The sequence below is a fragment of the Anabrus simplex genome, chromosome 5 (assembly GCF_040414725.1).
Source record: "Anabrus simplex isolate iqAnaSimp1 chromosome 5, ASM4041472v1, whole genome shotgun sequence".
NCBI lineage: Eukaryota > Metazoa > Arthropoda > Insecta > Orthoptera > Tettigoniidae > Anabrus > Anabrus simplex.
Window position 1 is genome coordinate 73,388,328 of NC_090269.1, and position 22,198 is coordinate 73,410,525.

Below are 22,198 nucleotides of genomic sequence, written 5' to 3' on the forward strand. Positions count from 1 at the left end.
ACAGTTAAAAGAGACTCATCAGGTCTTTTAACGGAATCGTCCCTAATTACGAAACTTCGTCGAAGTGTTTTATGCACACAACTGAGCTTGCTGAAGGGATGAATTCGGTTCGATGGATAGCTATGATCCACTTTTGTTTCCGAAACACGCCAGTAGGAAATTTAAACACTGAAATATTAGGCTGTTTTGAACTGTAGTTTATTCTACAACCAGGTATACAACACGACGTGGCCATAATTCACAATGTTCACACACGTTTAAATCATTCAACACCATCGATAGCCTCACTGCTGCGAAGTTCAGATCAGCTTATAAGTCTCTGGCGAGAAGTGAAGCGGCTGGCGACTAGTGTGACGTAGCGCCCGAAGTGGAGGGGGAGCCTTATGGCCTGTATATCTAGTTGGCCTTGTCTGGCGGAACGAAGCCTAGCACAGCTATCACCCCTGTCCCAGCACTTATCAGACATACGTCAGCAAGCCGCGTGAATTTGGGCGAGGGGAGAGGGACGAGAGTCTCGGCTGCGATATCAGTCTCCGATGCTTAGCTCTCAGAAATATGTGCGACGTTTTATCTCAACAACTCCTCCGAGACAAAATGTCGGTATGTCAGCGTCTACGAAATCTCTAAACGTAGTTATTTGGACGTGAGACCAATATCATCATCATCATTATTATTATTATTATTATTATTATTATTATTATTATTATTATTATTATTATTATTATTATTCCTACTTTTTACAACAAAAGAGTGAAAAGCAAATCTGATTTTTGATGCTGCACGTGTAGGCCTACATGTTAGTTTAGTTTTAATGTTTGCATAACCTTCTTCAGTATAACTGAAATACCTTGGCAAATGCATATAACACTCTTTTCTTCAGTATTATCTGCCGACTGGCCTAAAAGCAGAAGGTAGATTACGATTTGCCCAAGGGGATCTGTAGACGCCTGGCTTTCGACCGGTACCTGTAACATACGTGTGAATGCTTAGTCAGCTGGAGAATCATAAAATGTTCTTGAATACATGACGTTTTACGTCCTACTAACTACTCGGTAAATCTACCGACAAGTGGTTGGGGTACTTGAGTACCTTCATATACCTCCGAACTGATCCCGGATCGAACTCGCCAAAACAACAAAACGTGGCATAATTAAATTTTTGTGCAAGAAAGATGCTTTGAACGGGAAAACTGTCACGAAGATTGCTTGCGCTGCATGGTAAGGCAAGTCCAAGCGCTGCCAACGCAGCAATGGACAGTCAGCTCTAGGTCCAGGTCAACAACTCTCTGTCGGACCCCTGCCCCATATGTGCTGGGGTCCCTCAGGGAGGGGTTGTCTCTCCTGTACTTTTCAACTTATACATGTCTGGCATACCCCGTCCTCCGCGCGTGTATTTCTACATGTACGCTGACCACACTGCCATTTCCGCTGTCTCTTGGCAAACACCCAGAGTCAAAAATTATCTTCAAGATGCGCTCTCCACTATCGAACCTTGGCTTCGACAATGGAGAATCAAAATTAATGTTACTAAGAGTAGTGCTACACTCTTTTCTAAACGATCCAGATCTGACCCTCAACCACTGATCTTTCTTGGCGAAGTGAATCTGGTGGTCTGATGTTGCCAAATACCTGGGTGTTTCCGTGGACATAGGATTGAGATTCAAACACCATGTAGCTAGAATTTCGGCCCAGGCATTCCGCCGACTCTATGAAATGGTTCCCATTATGAAAGCCGACAATGGGCTCAACTTGGAAAACAGGCTCCTGTTGTATAAATCCTCCGTTCGGCCAATCCTCGAGTATGCCAGTCCAGTCTGGAGATCGCAGCCAAAATGCACCTAAATCAAGTTCAACGCGTCCAAAATCGTGCCTTGCACATGACCACAGGTGCACAATGGTGCACATTCACAATGACCTACATATTGATGAAGTCCACTCCAGAATACATGATCATACAGACAATTGAAGAAAATAAAAACATGAAGATTTTAAAGAACAGCATGTCTACAGGAAGACCAAAAATTACAAAACTTAAGAACCAAAATGGAGAAATAGTCACAGATAGGCAAAAGATTACTGAAGTTATTAGAGATTTCTACTATAAGCTGTATACATCAACCATTAATAAACCATCCAGTGATGAACAACTAGCCCAGAATTATACACATGAAGTAACACCGGAAGTAACCACTGCTGAGATTGAAAGTGCTCTTAAACAACTAAGGAATAAAAAATCCCCTGGGGAGGATAAAATAACGAATGAAATGCTGAAATTAGGTGGAAGAGATCTGCTAGAAGCCGTGAGAATACTCATGAACAATTGTATTAACTCTGGAAGAATACCAGAAAATTGGAAAAATGCTGAAGTGATACTTCTCTTCAAGAAAGGTGATAAGGAAAATTTAGAGAACTATCGTCCTGTGAGTTTGTTATCACACCTTTATAAGCTCCTGACTAAAATTGTAACCAACCGCCTCACAAGAGAACTGGATTTTTATCAACCTGCCGAGCAAGCGGGATTTCGTAAAGGCTTCTCAACTGTTGAACACATCCAGACTATTCGTCTTCTTCTGGAGAAAACCACTGAGTACAACATCAAGATTCATCTGGCCTTCATTGATTATAAAAAAGCTTTTGACTCAGTGGAGATCTGGGCAATCATGAAGGCACTTCAAAATGCCATGATAAACTCAAGGTATATAAAGCTTCTGGAAAACATTTATGATCAAGCAACAATGGTAGTCAGAGTGGACGAAGACCTCATCACCAATAAAATCCCAGTTGGCAAAGGAGTTCGACAAGGTGACACAATCTCTCCAAAGCTGTTTACCCTTGCCTTGGAAGATGTATTCAAAACCCTTCATTGGGATAATAAAGGAATAAAAATCAACGGGGTATATTTGAACCACCTGCGTTTTGCCGATGACATTGTGCTCATAAGTGAAAATCTAGATGAGCTAGAAAGCATGATCCAAGAATTAAAAACTGCTTCTGCTAAGATTGGTTTGGAAATGAACATTAATAAAACGAAAATACTAAGCCCAGAGAGTCGACCACTTAAAACGGGAAACCAATATATAGAAGCTGTCGATGAGTACATCTATCTTGGACACAAGATAAAACTTGGAAAAGACAACCAACGTGCAGAAATTCCTCGCAGAATAGGTATGAGTTGGACTGCATTCCGAAAACTAAGATTCATCCTCACTAACAAGGATGTTCCAATTAACCTGAAGACCAAGGTTTATAATACGTGCGTGCTGCCAGTTACAACTTACGGTCTGGAAACGATGACTCTGACGAAGGAAAGTGCTCGCAAGCTTCAGCGAACACAACGAGCCATGGAGCGACAGATGCTAGGGATCAGCCTTAGGGATAAGATCCGTTCAGAGGACATCAGGAGAAGAACTAATGTAACAGACATCCTAGAGATAGTAGCAAAACTAAAATGGCAATGGGTAGGACACGTAGCTCGACAAGACTACAACAGGTGGACCTCTAGGATTGTTCACTGGAGACCATGGGGACACAAGAGAGGCATTGGAAGACCCCTGAAGAGATGGCTCGACGACATAAAGCTGTTGGCTGGAACACGCTGGTTCCAAGTGGCTCAAGACCGAAGACGATGGAAGCACATGGAAGAGGCCTATATCCAGCAGTGGATTGAAATAGGCTAGAAAAGAAGAAGAAGAAGAAGACTCCAGAATACTGAAATCAGCTAAAAAATTATACTCTGGTCTAGATTCTAATCCCAACCTCCTTATCACCAGCTTGGGTAACTATGACACTGAAGGTCTTCGATACAAGAAACCCAAGTCTCTCTTAGGCTAACTCAACCACCCTTCGGGGTGCAGGTCATAACCTGACCAGTCCGATTCCGTTCAAGGTACACCCTCCCCCCGCCCCACGTCTATGCAGTCTAGTTAACCAATATCCCGAAAGCAGCACTCGAGGCCCACAAGGCCGAAGGGCTAAATTTGCTCAAGGGATCTGGGTTCCACCAACACATCCATTGAGACGCGTGATCTGTCTGTTTTACTTACAGCTAATATTGCGACAGTCATATCTTTGGTCTGCTGAGGAAAATTCCGAAGACTAAGCGTTTCACAACTAATAAAGCGGTTCCGTATGCTGTGGAAGATTAGTTCAAACAGCAATTAGTGATCTTCATAATGGAGGTGATAGAGGCGACTATCTGCAATCAAATTGTTATCTGTATGTTGCCGTTGTGATATAGTATATCTTGTCCAATACTATTCACCAGTCCATGTTTCATTTGAACAACCCTAAAATATTTCTTAAATGCGTTTGTAGAGTAGTATATGTATTTATTCGTGATTATCTTTCAACAGGTGAGGAGACACCGTTCCAGTCAGTATACAAGGATCTGGCGGAAAAGCACAACGGATCATTAAAAAGCGTCTCCTTTGAAGCTCTGGTGAAGGCATCGACAGCATTCTTAGAGGATGATACAGGAGAACGTGCTTTGAGCGACTCCAGCAACAAGACGCGCTTCTTCGAAGAGCTCTGTAAGTGCACCTTAAGTAACAACATGCTTTCCGTTAATTTTTACCATGTATTTTCAGATGATCTTTTCATTAAATTACGAGGAGAATTTAATTCTTCATGTCCGAATATTCATTTTATGTTAATCATGTCCAAGGATATGACCAAATCTACATAAGACAAGCTTACATAACATTACTTAGAGCTAATATATTTATTGAAATTGTTCTGTTTATCTGTTACGGCGTATGGAATTAACAAAATGAAACTTACCTCAACACATAAAAATGAAATGACTTTTGTCTGTCTGCTTTCCGAAACGAAATCTAAAAGCTGGGCGAAATTTCGTGACAGAAAAGTCGTCACATGACTAACCAAGTTCCAATTCGAAATATAGATCTGGAAATATATTGTTTACGGAATTGTTTGCGAAAAATCACGTAATAGCTTACTTCCAAAACAGGTACCATGGTTACGTAAGTGTAGCAATGATGAATGTTTATTGATATGAAGGCGGTAGCCGACACATTGATAGTCTGTAGTTTATCGAGCTTGGTGAAGTATATGACGGTTTCCTACACCAAAAATGTATCTTAGTAAATTATCTTTCCAAACTGGTCCCAGGTTTCTAATAGGCCAACTTCAAAGCGCCAAAAACTCCAAATTTACTCGAAAGTATGGGAGAAATGAAATTAAAATTTAGTATTTATGTTTATTTTATCATTTTAAAATGCAATGGAAATTTGATTCGAATCGTTGTACATTAAACTGGGTGAATTTGACAAATAATGACACCAAGCACCAGGGTGAAAAATCGTGTGTGTGTGTGTGTGTGTGTGTGTGTGTGTGGTGGGGGATGGAGGGTTCCCCCCACATTAGATATAATGGAGAGTTCTGCGACCTCCTCCTCCTCCGGCTCCCAGGGGCCCGCTCCTCCTTCTCCTCCCGGGCGTCCTTCCCAGGGGCCCGCTCCTCCGCCGCCACCCGAGGGGCCTTCCCAGAGGCCTGCTCCTCCTCCCGCGGGAAATTTGAATTTGTAAACAAAGCCACATGCTTTTTGACAGCTGTCATCGACAACAACGCATCGCTAACCTCACTGCTGCCATCTTGACGGGCCTAAACCTCAGTGGTGCCAACTAAACCTTACTAGCGCGAGATTTGAATGGGTAAACAAAGCCGCGTGCTTTTTTTGACAGCCACTTGCTTTTTGACAGCTGTCATTGACAACAACGCAACGCTAATCTCAGTGCTGCCATCTTGACGGCCCTAAACCTTAGTGATGCTAACTTAACCTCACTAGCACGAGATTTGAATCGGTAAACAAAGCCACGTGCTTTTATTGACAGCTGTCATCCTCCATCTTTAATCAAGAGAGCACCGTGCTGCCCTCTTTAGCTGCATATCTTTGAAATTTGGTGGTGGATAATTTGAAAAATGCTTTTTGACAAGCAGCCATCTTTAATCAACAGAGCACCGTGCTGCCCTCTTTAGGTGCATACCTTTGAAATGTGGTGGCGGATAATTAGAAAAGTTATTTTTGACAAGCTGCCATCTTTAATCCACAGAACACCGTGCTGCCATTTTTAGCTACTTACCTTTGAAATTTGGTGGCGGACAATTTGAAAAATTCTATTTGACAAGCTGACATCTTTAATCAACAGAACACCGTGCTACTATCTTTACGGTTACTACCTTACGCACGTAGTAGCGGGTAATTTGAAAAAATTATATTTGACAAGATGCCATCTTTAATCAACAGAACACCGCGCTGCCCTCTTTAGCTACTTACCTTTAGGCGAAAAATTTGAAGAAATTGTATTTTACAAGCTGCCTTCTTTGATCAACAGAGCACCGTGCTGCTATCTTTATCGTAGTAGTGGGCAGTTTCTACGTAACAGCTGACATCCGCCATCCTGCATCGCTAACCTTAGTGCTGCCCTCTTTAGCTACTTACCTTTGAAATGTGGTGGCGGACAATTTGAAACATTCTATTTGACCACAGCCATCTTTAATCAAGAGAGCACCGTGATGGCAGCTTGTCAAAAAGAATTTTTCAAATTATCCGCCACCACATTTCAAAGGTAGGCACCTAAAGAGGGCTGCACGGTGTTCTGTTGATTAAGGATGGCTGCTGTCAAAAAAGCACTTTTCAAATTATCCGCCACCACATTTCAAAGATATGTAGCTAAAGAGGGCAGCACGGTGTTCTGTTGATTAAAGATGGCGGATGACAGCTGACGGAATTGCCCACTACTACGATAAAGATAGCAGCACGGTGCTCTGTTTAAGACGGCAGCTTGTCAAATAGAATTTTTCAAATTTTCCGCCTCAAAGGTAAGTAGCTAAAGAGTGCAGCACAGTGCTCTGTTGATTAAAGATGGCTGGTGTTAAAAAGCATTTTTCAAATTATCCGCCCCCACATTTCAAAGATATGTAGCTAAAGAGGGCAGCACGGTGCTCTCTTGATTAAAGATGGAGGATGACAGCTGTCAAAAAAGCTCGTGGCTTTGTTTACCGATTCAAATCTCGCGCTAGTGAGGTTAAGTTGGCATCACTAAGGTTTAGGCCCGTCAAGATAGCAGCACTGAGGTTAGCGATGCGTTGTTGTGGATGACAGCTGTCAAAAATCACGTGGCTTTGTGTACAAATTCATATTTCCCGCGGGAGGAGGAGCTGGCCCCTGGGAAGGCCCCTCGGGTGGCGGCGGAGGAGCGGTCCACTGGGAGCCGGAGGAGGAGGAGGAGGCCGCTGAACTCTCCAATATAACTACTCCCCACTGACGATATTATCTCAAAGGCTCCTCCCCACTAACATTTCTCCGGGGGGATTCTTTCATTATAAAATAATGAGGAAAATGTAGAACACATTTATTATTGAAATTACTGAAATTAATATATTTAACTGTGCTTATTTTCATAAAAACATCAGAAATAATACACATAATATATAGAAATAATAGAATGACCACCAGATCTTGAGCAATAATGTGACGTAGTGATGGCAACTGAGCACCTGCAGCCTATTTTTCATGTTTCACTCTGACAAATCCATTTGAAACCCGGGAATAATTTTCTATTATTTATCATTCTTGTTATAACAGCAGACTTGAAAAAAAAAAAGATTTAAAATTTACATTTTTCTGGTGGAGGGGGGTAATGTAGTTATCGGAGAAATATATACCCTCTCCCTCGACGGGTACTGCCTGAGATGAACACTGATAGTTAATCTCTACGATCCTTCTCCCCACCCCCAACGATTTTTTTTTCTGTTATCGCACCCTGCCAAAAACATACCTGTAGGATTTAAAATAATCCCGGTTTATACCGTTACAAAATGTTACATATTTTGATTTTTCTGTTTATAAACCCAGTCAGCAAACAAGTAGCTATTACTGTCAAAAAATGCTTTCACAGCCGCAGATCTTAAAATCACAGCAATAGAACCCGCTTTTGGGTGGTTAGGCCGTGTGCATTATGCAGAGTTTCGTCCAGACGTGCCATTTGGACTCATCAGCTGGAATGGCACGCCCCTCCAGGACTCTGCTTAGCAGTAGCAGACCAAACTGCTGCTGCTTAAATGCTTTCATTCCCCACCCTGAAGGGGTGGGGCGGGCCACCTAGAGGGTGTCGCCCTCTCTCTGGCCAAGAGATGCGGGCGGGTTGGGGAGATGTGATGGAAGAAGGAGGTGGGTAAAGGATGTGGAGAGTTAGGAGATGGGAGGGGAATTGCGTCTATTCCTAAGTATTTATTCTTTATTGAAGTGAGAATACAGTTGTGATTATGTCAAAATGAGCTGTGAACAAAGAGGAGAGGGGTTATACAAGGTGAGAGGAAAATAAATGAAGGGCAAGGGTGTTATAAAAGGAGGAGAAGCTAACAAGCGAAGTTAGAAGAAGGCGAAGGATATCAAAAGAGGGAGGTGGGGGAAAGTAAGGAGGTGGGGGCGGGAAGAAATAAGGATGAAATGATGGAGGAGGTGGTTGGGGAGGTGGGGCCGGCCGGGGACTACTTCGAGGTGTGGAGGGATGAGATGAAGGTTGTGGAGGTGAGCGAGATGGTTCTATGCGGTGATGACGGCCGTTGAGGTGGATCCCGGTGGCAATGAGGCGTTCAACGTCTTCAGCAGTCGGCAGATGAAGGCGGACGAGATAGGTGGGTCCAGCGGAGTTATAGATCCGAAAGGCTCGGCGCACTGGTATCCCTGTCTGGCGGAGTGTTTGGATGATAGATGCTGATGGAAGACTGGGCTCCACACCGCAGACGACACAGCTAAAGGTGGTAGTGCCGGTGGAAGGCGGTGGGACCAATGGTGGCTGTACCAAGTTGCCAGGAGTATCTTGATGGGAATATCCCTCTTCAGATGACGGAAGTGATGAGCGCTGGGGGTGTGTGGGGTCAGTGGAGGGAGGTAAGGGGAAAGGAAATGTCATGAGAGGGGAAGGATGAGTGGTAACAGTAGTAGTGATAGGAAGGGAAGAGGAGGTGTGAACTGAGGTGGTAATGGTGGAGGTAGCAGTGGTTAGAGTAGTGGCAGAGGTAACAGGAGGGAAGGACAAAGGGGGTGGGGGTGAGCAGTAGGGAGGTGGTGTGGTCGTAGCGGGCGGATCGATGGTTCCAGGCGGAGGGTCGTCGGTGTCCGGTAGCTCAGCCAAAAGATCCTCTGGAGTAGGTTCAACTGTATAGAGATGGTTGTGGATGCGTGCGCCATTCTTGATGATGGTAGAGACGTCGGCTGGAGTGGATAAATAGAGAAGTACATCGGATAGTGGTTGAGCTTCGTCGTCGACTACCCGGCAGGCACCATAGGCACCCGCCGGACGAAGAGCAGCGAGGACATCTTGGTCTGAGAAGACGAGAGGAACGTTGCGGGCAAGGCAGGTGTAGAGCATTGTGGGAAGGCCGACCTCCTACGTGGTGCCAGCCTATATGCTTTGTTGTCTCGGCAGGGTGATAAGTAAAGTTGAGCAGTCACCCGGCCGAAGAAAAAATATGCGTTGCGTTGAAGCAGAGGAGAGCAGTCGTCGTGTCCCCAACCAGAGCTCTTGAATGTTAAAAGCCTCTTCCGTTGGGGACCAAACTGCTTGCTTGCTTCAATGCTTTCATTCCCCACCCTGAAGGGGTGGGGCGGGCCACCTAGAGGGTGTCGCCCTCTCTCTGGCCAAGAGATGCGGGCGGGTTGGGGAGATGTGATGGAAGAAGGAGGTGGGTAAAGGATGTGGAGAGTTAGGAGATGGGAGAGGAATTGTGCCTATGCCTGGGTATTACACAATTGCTTTATTTAAGTCATAAGTACATGATACATAAAACATATATGATTTACGAAAGGGTGTGAGGGATAAGGGGGTGTGCAAGGGGGAGAGATGAAGTGTAGAAGGAAGTGCTGGGGTAAAGGTGCAAGGTAAAGAGATGAAGGCTGGCTGTCATGTGATTAAGTGAAGTGAGGAGAAGTCGAAGGAGTTCAAACGTTGGGATTGTTGGGGGGATGAAACCAGTCGGAGGAAGGGGAGGACAAACTGGTGGAGATGGGTAAACAGGAGGAGGGTCCGGCCGGGGTCGGCGACGAGGAAAGGTAAATCGGGTCGAAGGTTGGGGAGGCGAACGGGAGGGTTCCACACGATGGTGACGGTCATATAGCTTGATCCCATGAGTGATGAGTTGGTTCACGTCTTCGGGCGTCGGCAGGTGGAGGCGAACTAAAAACGTTGGACCATCAGCGTTGTGTATCCGAAGTGCTCGTTGTACGGGGAGTCCTTGCTGACGGAGGTGAGTAGCGATGATGTCAGTAGGAATACTTGGGTCCACCCCGCAAGCAACACAGCTGTAGTTATGAGTACGGTTGGGCGACGGTGGTGGCGATGGTGAATTGGCCATGTTTGTTGAAGTCCCAGTGTTTGTTCGCTCGGCAGGTGGCTGGGAGGTTATACACTGAGGTCTTGGTTGATCAGTGGTGGGAGGGTTAGGGAGTGTAGACATCATAAGGGGTAAAGGATGGGATAGAGTTGTAGTGGTGGTAGGGTGGGTTGGGGAGGTGGATGCAGTGGTGGTGGTGACGGTGGTGGTAGTAGTTGTGGTGGTAACAGGGTTGGTATGACTAGGGAACAACGGTGGCGATGGAGGAGGGGGTGAGGTTACGACGGGCGAAGCAGTTGTAACAGGCGTAGTAGGTTCATCTTCTGGCAGCTGGGCTAATATATATGATGGAGTAGAGGTCGCTCGGTATCGGTAGCCATGGAGGAGCGCTCCGGTTGCTTGTAGGCGATTGCGGTCGTCTTCAAAGGCAAAATACAGAAGTACATCGGGAGATGGGTCGGGGCCATCATAGAGCCGTGAGGCGTTATGGACGCCGGTCCCGCGGAGGGCAGTCTGGATGTCGTCGTTGGAGAGAGCAAGGCTGACTTCTTCGATGACACAGGTATACATGGTGGGAGGCCGACTTCCAACTAGGTGTCAGGCCGTTATGCGTGTTTGGGATCGGCGGGGTGAAATAGTAGAGGTGTGGAATCACCCGGCCGAACAAAAAGAGACCTTGCGTGGAGAAGCGATTTTCAACCAAACTGCTCGCTCGCTCGCTCGGACGCTTTCATTCCCCACCCTGAGGGGGTGGGGCGGGCCACCTAGAGGGTGTCGCCCTCTCCCTGGCCAGGGGATTGGACGGGGTTGTGTGGGATTGGAGGAAAAGAGAGATGGGGGGAAAAAAGGATTAATGCGTTGGAGGAGATGTTGAAGTGCAAGAGTGACTGGAGGTGGGCGTAGGATTACTCTTTATTATATATGACGGGCATAGGGGGGGAGGCGGGACATTCTGTGAGCGTTTTTTTTTTTTTTTTTTTTTTTTCAATACAGACATGATGCAAAAATGGATACAACAGACTTCGTGGGTAACATAAATTGACAGAGAAAAGAAAAAACACATAAGGTGATGAATATCATAAGTACATGTTACAAAGTTTGGGAAAAATAAAAATAACAAGCATACTTAGTGACATAGCCTTCCTTAGCAGAGCCTAATTCAAAATATCGGACATGTACACTCCAGTTAATATACGTAAATTATACAGGAGGAGGCAGAAGCGAAGTATGTATATATGGTCTATCTTGGAGATATATAAAGTAAGGAATAGGTGATTAATTATCAGTACATTAAGTATGAATTGTATAAAGAGATTAAAGAAAATAGGTACTAAGTGAAAAAGTAGAGGACTTGGTAGCAATGTAAATGAAAAAAGTTGCCCCTAGACAGTCTCCACACGCTGTCCGAGTGGAGGGGTCTGGTGGAGAGATTTGAAGATATGGAGTGGGGTGGGGATAAAGAGAGGGGTTTTGAGAGGGGAGTGCAGGAGAAGGGAGAGTATAGGATTGTTGCGGTCAAGGGAACGTTGGAAATAGCGGGCAGCAAGAATGGAGACGAAGGTATCTAGTTTGGGAATTGGGAAGATGTTGTACAAGTCAGAGGTGTGAAAGAGTGGATGAAGGCGGAGGGCGATGCGAACTAGGCGGCGTTCCATGGATAGGAAAGGTTTAAGGAGGGTAGGGTGAGAGTCTGCAACAGCCAGCCAGGCGGTGAAACCATAGACGATGGCAGAACGAATGAAGGCGGTGTAGGTGAGTAGGAGAAGGTGGGAGTTAAGGCCCCAGGTAGTCCCGGCAAGCCGGCGAACCAACCGGGCTCGACGGGAAGATTTGGTTTGAAGGGTCCGGAAATGCGGGCGGAAAGTGAGGAATTCGTCTATGGTTACACCAAGGTACTTGAGGGAGGGTTGAACGGTAAGTGGGGTGTCGCGGATGGTGAGTCGGAGGAGGCCAGGGTCACGGGTCACTGAAAAGCGACGGCGGCTACGACGGATTAAGATTGATTGGGTTTTGGAGGGGTTTATACGGAGATGCCACTTGTCACACCAGGAGAGAAAGGAGTCAAGGTAAGGCTGTACAAGGTTATTCATGCTAGAGACGGAGGGAAGGGGTGCTAGAAGTGCAGTATCGTCCGCGAACTGAAGTAACTGAATGGGGGCGGGTGGTTGAGGAATATCTGCTACGAACAAGATGAAGAGTATTGGGGATAGCGGGGAGCCTTGAGGAACACCATAGGACATAGAAAATGAAGAGGAGAGTTCACGATTAATGGATATCCTAGCAGATCGGTGGGAGAGATAAGAGGCGATGAGGCGAATGTAGGTAGTAGGTAGGGCAAAAAAGTGAAGTTTAAAGATGAGGGCTGCGTGCCAAACAGAGTCGAAGGCCTGGTTGAAATCGAAAGTTATGAGAAGGGAAGGTTTTCCATGGTTGAGGTGATTGGAGGCTATTTGGATGAGCTTAAGGAGTTGGTCGTGTGAGGATAAGCCGGGACGGAAACCTCCTTGGGAAAGCGGGAGAAGGTGATGGGACGACAGGTGGGAGTGGAGGCGGCGGACCAGGATTTTATCTAGAAGTTTAGCTAGGACAGAAATGAGACATATTGGTCGGTATGAGTCTAAGTCGGACAAGGGTTTTCCGGATTTGGGGAACAGAAGCATGATGGATTTCTTCCAGGCGGTTGGATAGAAACCGGTATGGAGGATAAAAGTGAAAAGGGTGGCTAGAAGAGTGAAGAGGATGGGAGGGGCTTCACGTATATGGCGGTAACGGATATTATCGGGGCCGGGTGCGGTGTTGCGAGTTTTGGAGAGAGCGATATGAATATCAGTGGGGGTGATGGGAGAATTGAGAAGATGAGGGGAGGGTGTGTGTGTAGCAGAGGGAATGAGTTTAGGAGAAGCTTGAATATCATGATAGAGCGGTGTGTCAGCAAAGCAGAAGTGGTGGGAGATTTGGTTGTTGAAGCGCCAGGCGAAATGTTCAGAGAAGATCTCCAACTTTTCCGTGGTGTTAGCTGGAGACTTTCCTTGGTGAATGATAGGATAGGTAGGGGTGCTGTGTTGGCCGAGGAGGCTGGAAAGACGACGCCAGTATTGGGAGGGATGAGCATGTAAGGAGTTAAGTGTTGTACAGGTTTGAGACCATGAACGACGTTTATAAGAGATAAGGTAGTTACGTATTGTGCGGATTAGTTGGCGGTGCCGACGGAGAAAATAGGTGTCACGGGTGCGGGTGAAATCCTGGAGATAGGATTGAGAAAGTTTCTGGAGACGGAGAAATTTAGGCGGAAGGCGCGGTTTGGAGGGTGAATGTAAAGTGGTGGGGATGTGTGCTTGGGAAGCAGAGGAGATAGAAGAGTGCAGGAGATCCTGAAGTGAATCAACTGAGGTCTGGTCGGTCAGAGGTGGAGAAGAGTGTGGGAGCATGTTGGAAAGGGCGGAGCGATATGAATTCCAATTGGCTTGAGCAAAATTGGGTACTGGTTGGGGAGGTGATGTATTTGAGGAGTGGTGGTGAGTGGGGATTTGTAATAGAACAGGGATATGATCACTGCCAATGCTGGGAAGAAGTGTAATAGTGATGAGATGTGTAAGAGAATTATGTGTGATGATGGCATCAGGTGTGGTCTGGGAGGAGGGGCGTGTTGGGCCGGGAAGGGGGAGAAGGGAGGAATCGATGGCACTGAGGAGGGAGTGGAGGCTGTGCATTTCTCGAACGGATCTGTCGGTGAGATTCAGGTCGGCAAGAAGAATGTAGTGCGGGAAGGTTCTGCTGAGGTGAGTGATGTAATCTAGTGGGAGGGGTTGGGTGGAACGCGTGTAAATTGTAGCGAGATGTAGGATGCGGGAGCGAAAGTAGATTGTGGCGGCGATGGATTCTGGAAAGTGAAGGGGATGAGGTGGAACATGAAGGCGAGTGGGAAGGGAACCTTTTATAGCTATTGCTGATCCCCCTCGTCCGCGGTCGTCGGGGTGATCTGCTCGATGAAGGATGTATCCAGGAAGATGGGCTGGAGTTCGTGGACGGAGCATGGTTTCGTTCAGTAAGATGGTGTGAACGGGGTACTGTTGGATGAGAGTCAGGAGGTGGAGACGCTTGGTGGAAAATGATTGGATATTGATGAAGAGAATGGAGATGGGAGGGGAGGAATTCACACGTTTGGATCGACAAGCCATCAAACAAGAGTCTCCAAGCGGGTGAATTGAAAATGGGAGTTTAGGCCTGAGTGGGAGGTGACAAAATGTAGGTTGAAAGTCTGATTGGCCGCTGCTTGCAGGTGAGAGAGGACTAATGGTCGGTGATATGGGAATAGGTTGAGGAGAGTGAGAGTGGTGAAGCGAATGATATCTTCGATGGTAGGAGGAGAGAACTGGGAACGGTTGAGATCTGTAGGTGGGTCAACGGTCCGAACGGGGGCGATAAGTTCGGGTCGGTTGTCAGGGGGAGGAGGACGGGCCTTACAGAGACGGGAGTAGGTGGGATGTGAGTCACCACACGTGTTGCAGTGAGGGGGTTGTGTGGTGTTGGGGCATTTTGGAGTAGGATGTTGCTGGGAACAGTGTCCGCAAATAGGTGTTGGTGCTTTGCAGTCGGCCGTTTTGTGGACGTTGTACTGTAGACACCGTTCGCAGCGTAGGGGTTGCGGAGGAGGGGCTTTGGAAGGCTCCACTCGGTGGTGCTGGCGATATATTGAGACACCTGTGGAAAGTAGTCTATCAAGATCTTCGGTGGTGGGGACCAGCACCCGCACCATGAAGGTCGGCCCGGATACGTTCTTAATTCGAAAGACTTTTCTTGCGGGAACGCCCTCGGCGTTAAGCTCCGCAAGGATCTCGGAGTCTGGAATATCCGGGTCGACCCCCCTGATCACACAGCTGAAGAGACTGTGGCGGGGTGGAGGGGGAGGGGTCTTTTGTTTGGGTTGTGAAAGAATTTTAAATGGTGAGCTGGAGCCCAGTTGATGAGCACCTACTAAATTGGAAAGATGACTGGCGGCTTCTGCACTGGTGACTTTGATGAGGTATCCATGGTTGGTAGGCCTGATGTCGGCGATGTCTTCACGACGAAGATTGAAGCGGAGAAGTGTTCGGAAGATCTTCTGCGATGAACGGAAATCAGGGGATGGGTTCTGAAGGAGGAAAGTATGGGTAGATTGGGGTGGTTTTTGCAGGAGACGGGGGTTGGTTATAGGACGATGACTGCCAGAGAGAGGAGGAAATTCGGTGGTGGATGATGTATTTATTGGTGGAATATTGGCTGTTTCCATGGAGTCAGTGTGCTGTGAAGGTGGAGGAGGCGGTGGCGGTGGCGGTGTCTCGATGGCGACGACTTTAGGTGGTACTGATCCCTTTGGTGTGGCGAGACGTCGTTTAACTCCCTGGGATGGCTCTCGTTGCGGCGCTGGTGGTACTAAGAGGTGACTTCCATGTGCAGAAGAGGGAATGGGATGCTCCTCGGAAGACATGAGGCCCGTGGCATGGGCTTGTGCTAGTGTCACAGATGAAGGTGACAGTACGGCAGTGGTGGTGGTGGCTGTCGATGTGGTAGCGGCGATGGTGCAGGTGGCGATGAGATCCATTATGATAATATGGCTGTCTTAAAGACAGAATATTCCCTAGGGGGTAAAAACCCCCTGATGTGGAGAGGGGACCCCAGAGATTACCGAGTCCACAACTATGTAGCAGAGAAGAATGCAATGATGAATGCAGATTGCCTGGGGAAACCCTTACAGTAATAGAATTCCTCGACGTCGATGGCACGTCCCGAGGTGAAACCTCACGAATTACTATGTCCACCTGGCGAGACCACGTTTTCAAGGAGCCATAAACTCCCGTGACTGCTTGCGGTGTAGCGCAATCCGTTGGACGGTCAGCTTCGATCGTCAATCCTTCTAACCAAACTGCGTGGCCTCGCTATGTTAGCAAATCAAGTTTGCTAACCTGCTAAAGGAGAAATCATTTCTCCGTTCAAAAAATGCTCCCCCATTGGAGATACAATGTCAAAAAATGCTTTCACAGCCGCAGATCTTAAAATCACAGCAATAGAACCCGCTTTTGGGTGGTTAGGCCGTGTGCATTATGCAGAGAAATGATTTCTCCTTTAGCAGGTTAGCAAACTTGATTTGCTAACACAGCGAGGCCACGCAGTTTGGTCTGCTACTGCTAAGCAGAGTCCTGGAGGGGCGTGCCATTCCAGCTGATGAGTCCAAATGGCACGTCTGGACGAAACTCTGCATAATGCACACGGCCTAACCACCCAAAAGCGGGTTCTATTGCTGTGATTTTAAGATCTGCGGCTGTGAAAGCATTTTTTGACATTGTATCTCCAATGGGGGAGCATTTTTTGAACGGAGAAATGATTTCTCCTTTAGCAGGTTAGCAAACTTGATTTGCTAACACAGCGAGGCCACGCAGTTTGGTCTGCTACTGCTAAGCAGAGTCCTGGAGGGGCGTGCCATTCCAGCTGATGAGTCCAAATGGCACGTCTGGACGAAACTCTGCATAATGCACACGGCCTAACCACCCAAAAGCGGGTTCTATAGCTATTACTGTCTTTACATCGGTTTGTTTTCAGATCAGCTTGCTGTACGGGATTGAACGCTAGGTAGATGCAGGATATCTTATTCACAAGTTAGAACGAACAGACATTAAATTAGCGACAATGCTTACTGCTACAAATTGATGGGAAGAATGGTAGGAGGGTACTCGCTAGTGATGGGCTAGCGACGGAATCGAGTAGAATCGAGTAATGTGCTCTTAGAATCGGTATTACTCGACTCCAGACTCGAGTCCAAGCATACTGGTGTCGCTATCTGTGGACATGCCTTAGAACTAAAATCTACTGTACTGGAGTGCACGGCATTCAGGGTCACCCACAGAATATTTTTGTGGTGTGGAGTGCAATGTTTGCTGCTGATGATTGATGTTGTTCAGTCATCGGTCGTCAATAATTCGATTGTTATGATTATTATTATTATTATCATCATCATCATAGGCACTAAAGGTTGTGACTTACTAACAAACTGTCAGCTGTTTAGCTAGAACAGAATGACGTTCTGTCCGCTGATTTGCTGCGTGAACGTGCGTCACATTCTGGACGCCTCATCTTAATACCCGACATTATATCTGCCGAAAGTATGATGTACATATAAACTGCTGTAATTCACCTGTTCCCCCGGACGATTGTAGGCTTTGGCGCGGTTAGCAATAGGCTATGGTTACAATAAATCTGTCATACTACCGATCATATTAGCACATCTACGCCCGTGTATATGCATAACGGCTACATGAGATATAATTTACCAGTAGCGAAGCAATACAATGTGTGCAGAAATACCGTCTATAGTCTACAAATAACACATGTTTAAAATACACTAATTACAACATACATACCGTGACAGGGATTTGAAATAATAATAATAATAATAATAATAATAATAATAATAATAATAATAATAATATAACTTTTACGTCCAAGTACGTACATTTGTATGGTTTTCGGGGATGCCGAGGTACCGCATTTAGTCCCCCGGGAGATTTTTTACGTCCCAATAATTCTACCGACACTAGGTTGACGTATTTGAGCACCTTCAAATACTAGCGGAATAAACCAGTATCGAACCGGCCAAGTTGGGCTATGAAGGCCAGATAAGCTATATTATCAATATTAGAATAGATGGCATATTCAGTGAAGTGTGTGCGAGACGCCGTAAACGGATATTTTCATATCTTATTATGCGTATTAAGTGGCATTATTATCGTTCTCAAGTAATTATCAAATTTAGGTTATTCCTTTTGCGCATTCATTCAGTTTTTTCATATCGTACCGCGCTGTCGCAATCCCATAAACCCTCGGCGACCGCTTGTACGCATGCTTCATCCATCTACGAGCCGGCGAGTGAGCGAACGTGTGACGTCATGCTATCATCGAGCCTTCGCAAGCGAAGCGAGTCCGAGCCTGGACTCGAAAGAATCGAGTACCGCGATTCCAGGCATCACTCGCGCACATCACTAGTACTCGCAATGAGAAGATCAAGGCTAAGTTAGGAATAAACTCCATGGATGAAGCTGTACGAATCAAACGACTTCGATTGTGGAGTCATATGAGGCCAGTGGATGGAGAGAATACCTTGGAGAATAATAGACTGAGACTTGAAGGGTAAGAGAAGTAGAGGAACACTAGGTTGACGATGGTTAGACTCGGTTTTTAATGATATAATTATAAGAGGTGCGGATATAAACGACAGGTAGCCTACATTCTGCTATGTTTTATTTCCAAACATGAACCTTATATCTTGACAAATTATGTTTCCTAATTTGCCTTAGATTTCTAGTAATCCAACTTCAAGAGCGTCATAAGCTCCAAAACTACTCAAAAGTCTTGCAGAAATGAAATTAAAATTTATTATTTATGTTTTATTTTCATTATTTGTTACTTATCTCTCGTTCAATCGCGCTTGAACTAGTGGACCCATTGGGCTGAAATTTGAAAGGATATAACTCAGATATTTAGTTCAAATACAAATCTACTCTAATTTTCCAATACTTATCCTTTTCTAATCGGTGGCCTTTAATATGTAGCTATTTACTGGACTTGTGTGTGTTTTATTCGCTGAAAATCAACACAGTGGTTAAATGGTTTGTCCTGTCACCAAATAAAGCCCAGCGTGTTTACTTGACATTCCGTTTTCTACAAGGAGGATCATATGCATCTTATTTGTAATTTTAGTGGTTCTCCAGTAAATTCGGCTGTTTATATGTTGAAGCACGCGTTCCAGAGCACCCGCCGGCCGGGAGCTGTTCATCTGGATATTTCGCCAGTTTTTCGTATCATGGGCGCCCATATGACAGTTTGTAGAGAGGGGTCTAGACCTGGGGGTATGTAGTATTTTTAACATTTTGGGAGATGAATGGCGACTTGTATTCCGCGGTAGAATAACACCCTGCCTGTTTGTGGGGGTGGTACCACCACTTCTACGTAATACAGACATTTAAGTAATTTTCTTGAAAGAAAAACGCCTGACTACATTAGATTTTTGCCTTTCGCTGAGAGCTAGGGTTTGGGGGGGGGGGCGTTTCCCCACCTTGTCCCCGGGCATGGGCGCCCTTGCTTCGTAGGTCCTGTTAATTCATACTGGATATCAGGGTGTGGGATGGTTGGTGCTTAAAAATCACATATCAACGAAGTGTACAAACAGAAGTCTATTTGACTGAGATGATCTGGAGATGCTTCTTTTTTTTCTCCACATATAAGCGTTCCATGATTTTAAAACATTTTACAGTTTCGAGAATATTTCACTGATACTATCGAAGTACACTTTCGTCTTTCCTGTGTCAGCCTTTTTCACGATTCCCGTCAACAAGTTGCAAACATCCAGGTAGCAGGCGTTGATCATACAAATAGCCGCCTTTCTTGTGGGCAACTCTATGTAGCTGTATCAAGAGTCAGTAAAAAGTAATATTAAAAAAACCGAGCAAGTGGGTGCGCGACTTGGGTCACTTATTAGAGATAGTGGGTTCGAATCCCACTGTCGGCGAAACTGAAAATGATTTTCCGCGGTTTCCGATTTTCACATGGTCACTTCCTTCCCACCCTCAGCCCTTTCCTCTCCCATCATCGCCATGAGACATATCCGTGTCGGTGCGACATAAAGCAGAATGTACCGTTCTTACCTCAACTCGGAGGGTTCGATTCAACGTCTGGTTAATTCTTTTTCCACGGGAGCCGGTTGTTTCTGTTCGTTTAAATGCACACCTTCATTTACATTCAACACATCACACTTAAATGACTGCTGTTATCGAGCTCGGTCATCACACTGTTAGCCGACACAAAAACACGTAATAGTGAATACATCACTCCTCATATGGTTGGCATAAGAAAGCGCATCCGTCCGTAAAACTGGGTTAAAACCACACGCAGTGTCGACCTGTCTCAGACTCATCCTTGGCTGTGACAATATGGAAGTGACTGAGGTATGAGTGATGCTAGCCATACCATTCCTTATGCATCCCTCCGTAAAACTGGGTTAAAACCACACGCTGTGTCGACCTGTCTCAGACTCATCCTTGGCTGTGACAATATGGAAGTGACTGAGGTATGAGCGATGCTAGCCATACCATTCCTTATGCATCCCTCCGTAAAACTGGGTTAAAACCACACGCAGTGTCGACCTGTCTCAGACTCATCCTTGGCTGTGACAATATGGAAGTGACTGAGGTATGAGCGATGCTAGCCATACCATTCCTTATGCATCCCTCCGTAAAACTGGGTTAAAACCACAGGCAGTGTCGACCTGTCTCAGACTCATCCTTGGCTGTGACAATATGGAAGTGACTGAGGTATGAGCGATGCTAGCCATACCATTCCTTATGCATCCCTCCGTAAAACTGGGTTAAAACCACAGGCAGTGTCGACCTGTCTCAGACTCATCCTTGGCTGTGACAATATGGAAGTGACTGAGGTATGAGCGATGCTAGCCATACCATTCCTTATGCATCCCTCCGTAAAACTGGGTTAAAAACCACAGGCAGTGTCGACCTGTCTCAGACTCATCCTTGGCTGTGACAATATGGAAGTGACTGAGGTATGAGCGATGCTAGCCATACCATTCCTTATGCATCCCTCCGTAAAACTGGGTTAAAACCACACGCAGTGTCGACCTGTCTCAGACTCATCCTTGACTGTGACAATATGGAAGTGACTGAGGTATGAGCGATGCTAGCCATACCATTCCTTATGCATCCCTCCGTAAAACTGGGCTAAAACCACACGCAGTGTCGACCTGTCTCAGACTCATCCTTGGCTGTGACAATATGGAAGTGACTGAGGTATGAGCGATGCTAGCCATACCATTCCTTATGCATCCCTCCGTAAAACTGGGCTAAAACCACACGCAGTGTCGACCTGTCTCAGACTCATCCTTGGCTGTGACAATATGGAAGTGACTGAGGTATGAGCGATGCTAGCCATACCATTCCTTATGCAGCCAGTCCCTGTTATGAATGGCGTGAAAATACCGCTCATAGTGTCGGTTGGAGCATGCATTTCAATGAGCATGGCAGACTGATATGTAACAGCAACTTCTGGCTCAGTGAGAAAAGCAACGGGAAACTACCTCACACCTCATTTCCCTAATAAAACTCTTCAGTGACACCTAGGCTATGACAGCTGTTGGCGGAGCTTTGGAGAATCAAACCAGCCTTCGGGCTGAATACCCAACGAACATACATTCCCGCTCAGGAGAAAGTTCAGAAAATAAAGAACTATTAGAGTCATTTAAAGAGAACAGTTTAGAAACATCCTAATGTGACACCATCGCGATCGATTCGAACAGAATTAATTGGGAAAAGGCTGAGGTAGAAAACAAAAGGTTTAAAGAAAACTTTCGTGGAATGATCAAGTGTAATTATAATGAATGTTGAATTTCATCTTGTCGTGCTACGTACTCGTGAAATTATCTGAATGATATAAAACCACGAGTCGCAATTGTTAAGAATATAACGGCAATAATAATAATAATAATAATAATAATAATAATAATAATAATAATAATAATAATAATAATAATAATAGTAGTGCGCCTCTGTGGTGTAGTGGTTAGTGTGATTAGCTGCCACCCCCGGAGGCCTGGGTTCAATTCCCGGCTCTGCCACGAAATTTGAAAAGTGGTACGAGGGCTGGAACGGGGTCCACTCAGCCTCGGGAGGTCAACTGAGTAGAGCTGGGTTCAATTCCCACCTCAGCCATCCTGGAAGTGGTTTTCCGTGGTTTCCCACTTCTCCTCCAGGCAAATGCCGGGATGGTACCTAACTTAAGGCCACGGCCGCTTCCTTCCCTCTACC

The 22,198-nt window shown here is 45.9% G+C and overlaps 1 protein-coding gene across 1 annotated transcript in view; it reads left to right on the top strand.

The window, feature by feature from the left end:
- The window catches only part of LOC136874360 (serine proteinase stubble), a 341,753-nt gene that overhangs the window by 177,698 nt on the left and 141,857 nt on the right, over positions 1 to 22,198 (top strand). Inside the window, exon 5 of the mRNA XM_068227769.1 lies at positions 4,352 to 4,528. Within this exon, the coding sequence (XP_068083870.1) occupies positions 4,352 to 4,528 (177 nt within the window). The remainder of the gene's footprint in view (positions 1 to 4,351; positions 4,529 to 22,198) is intronic.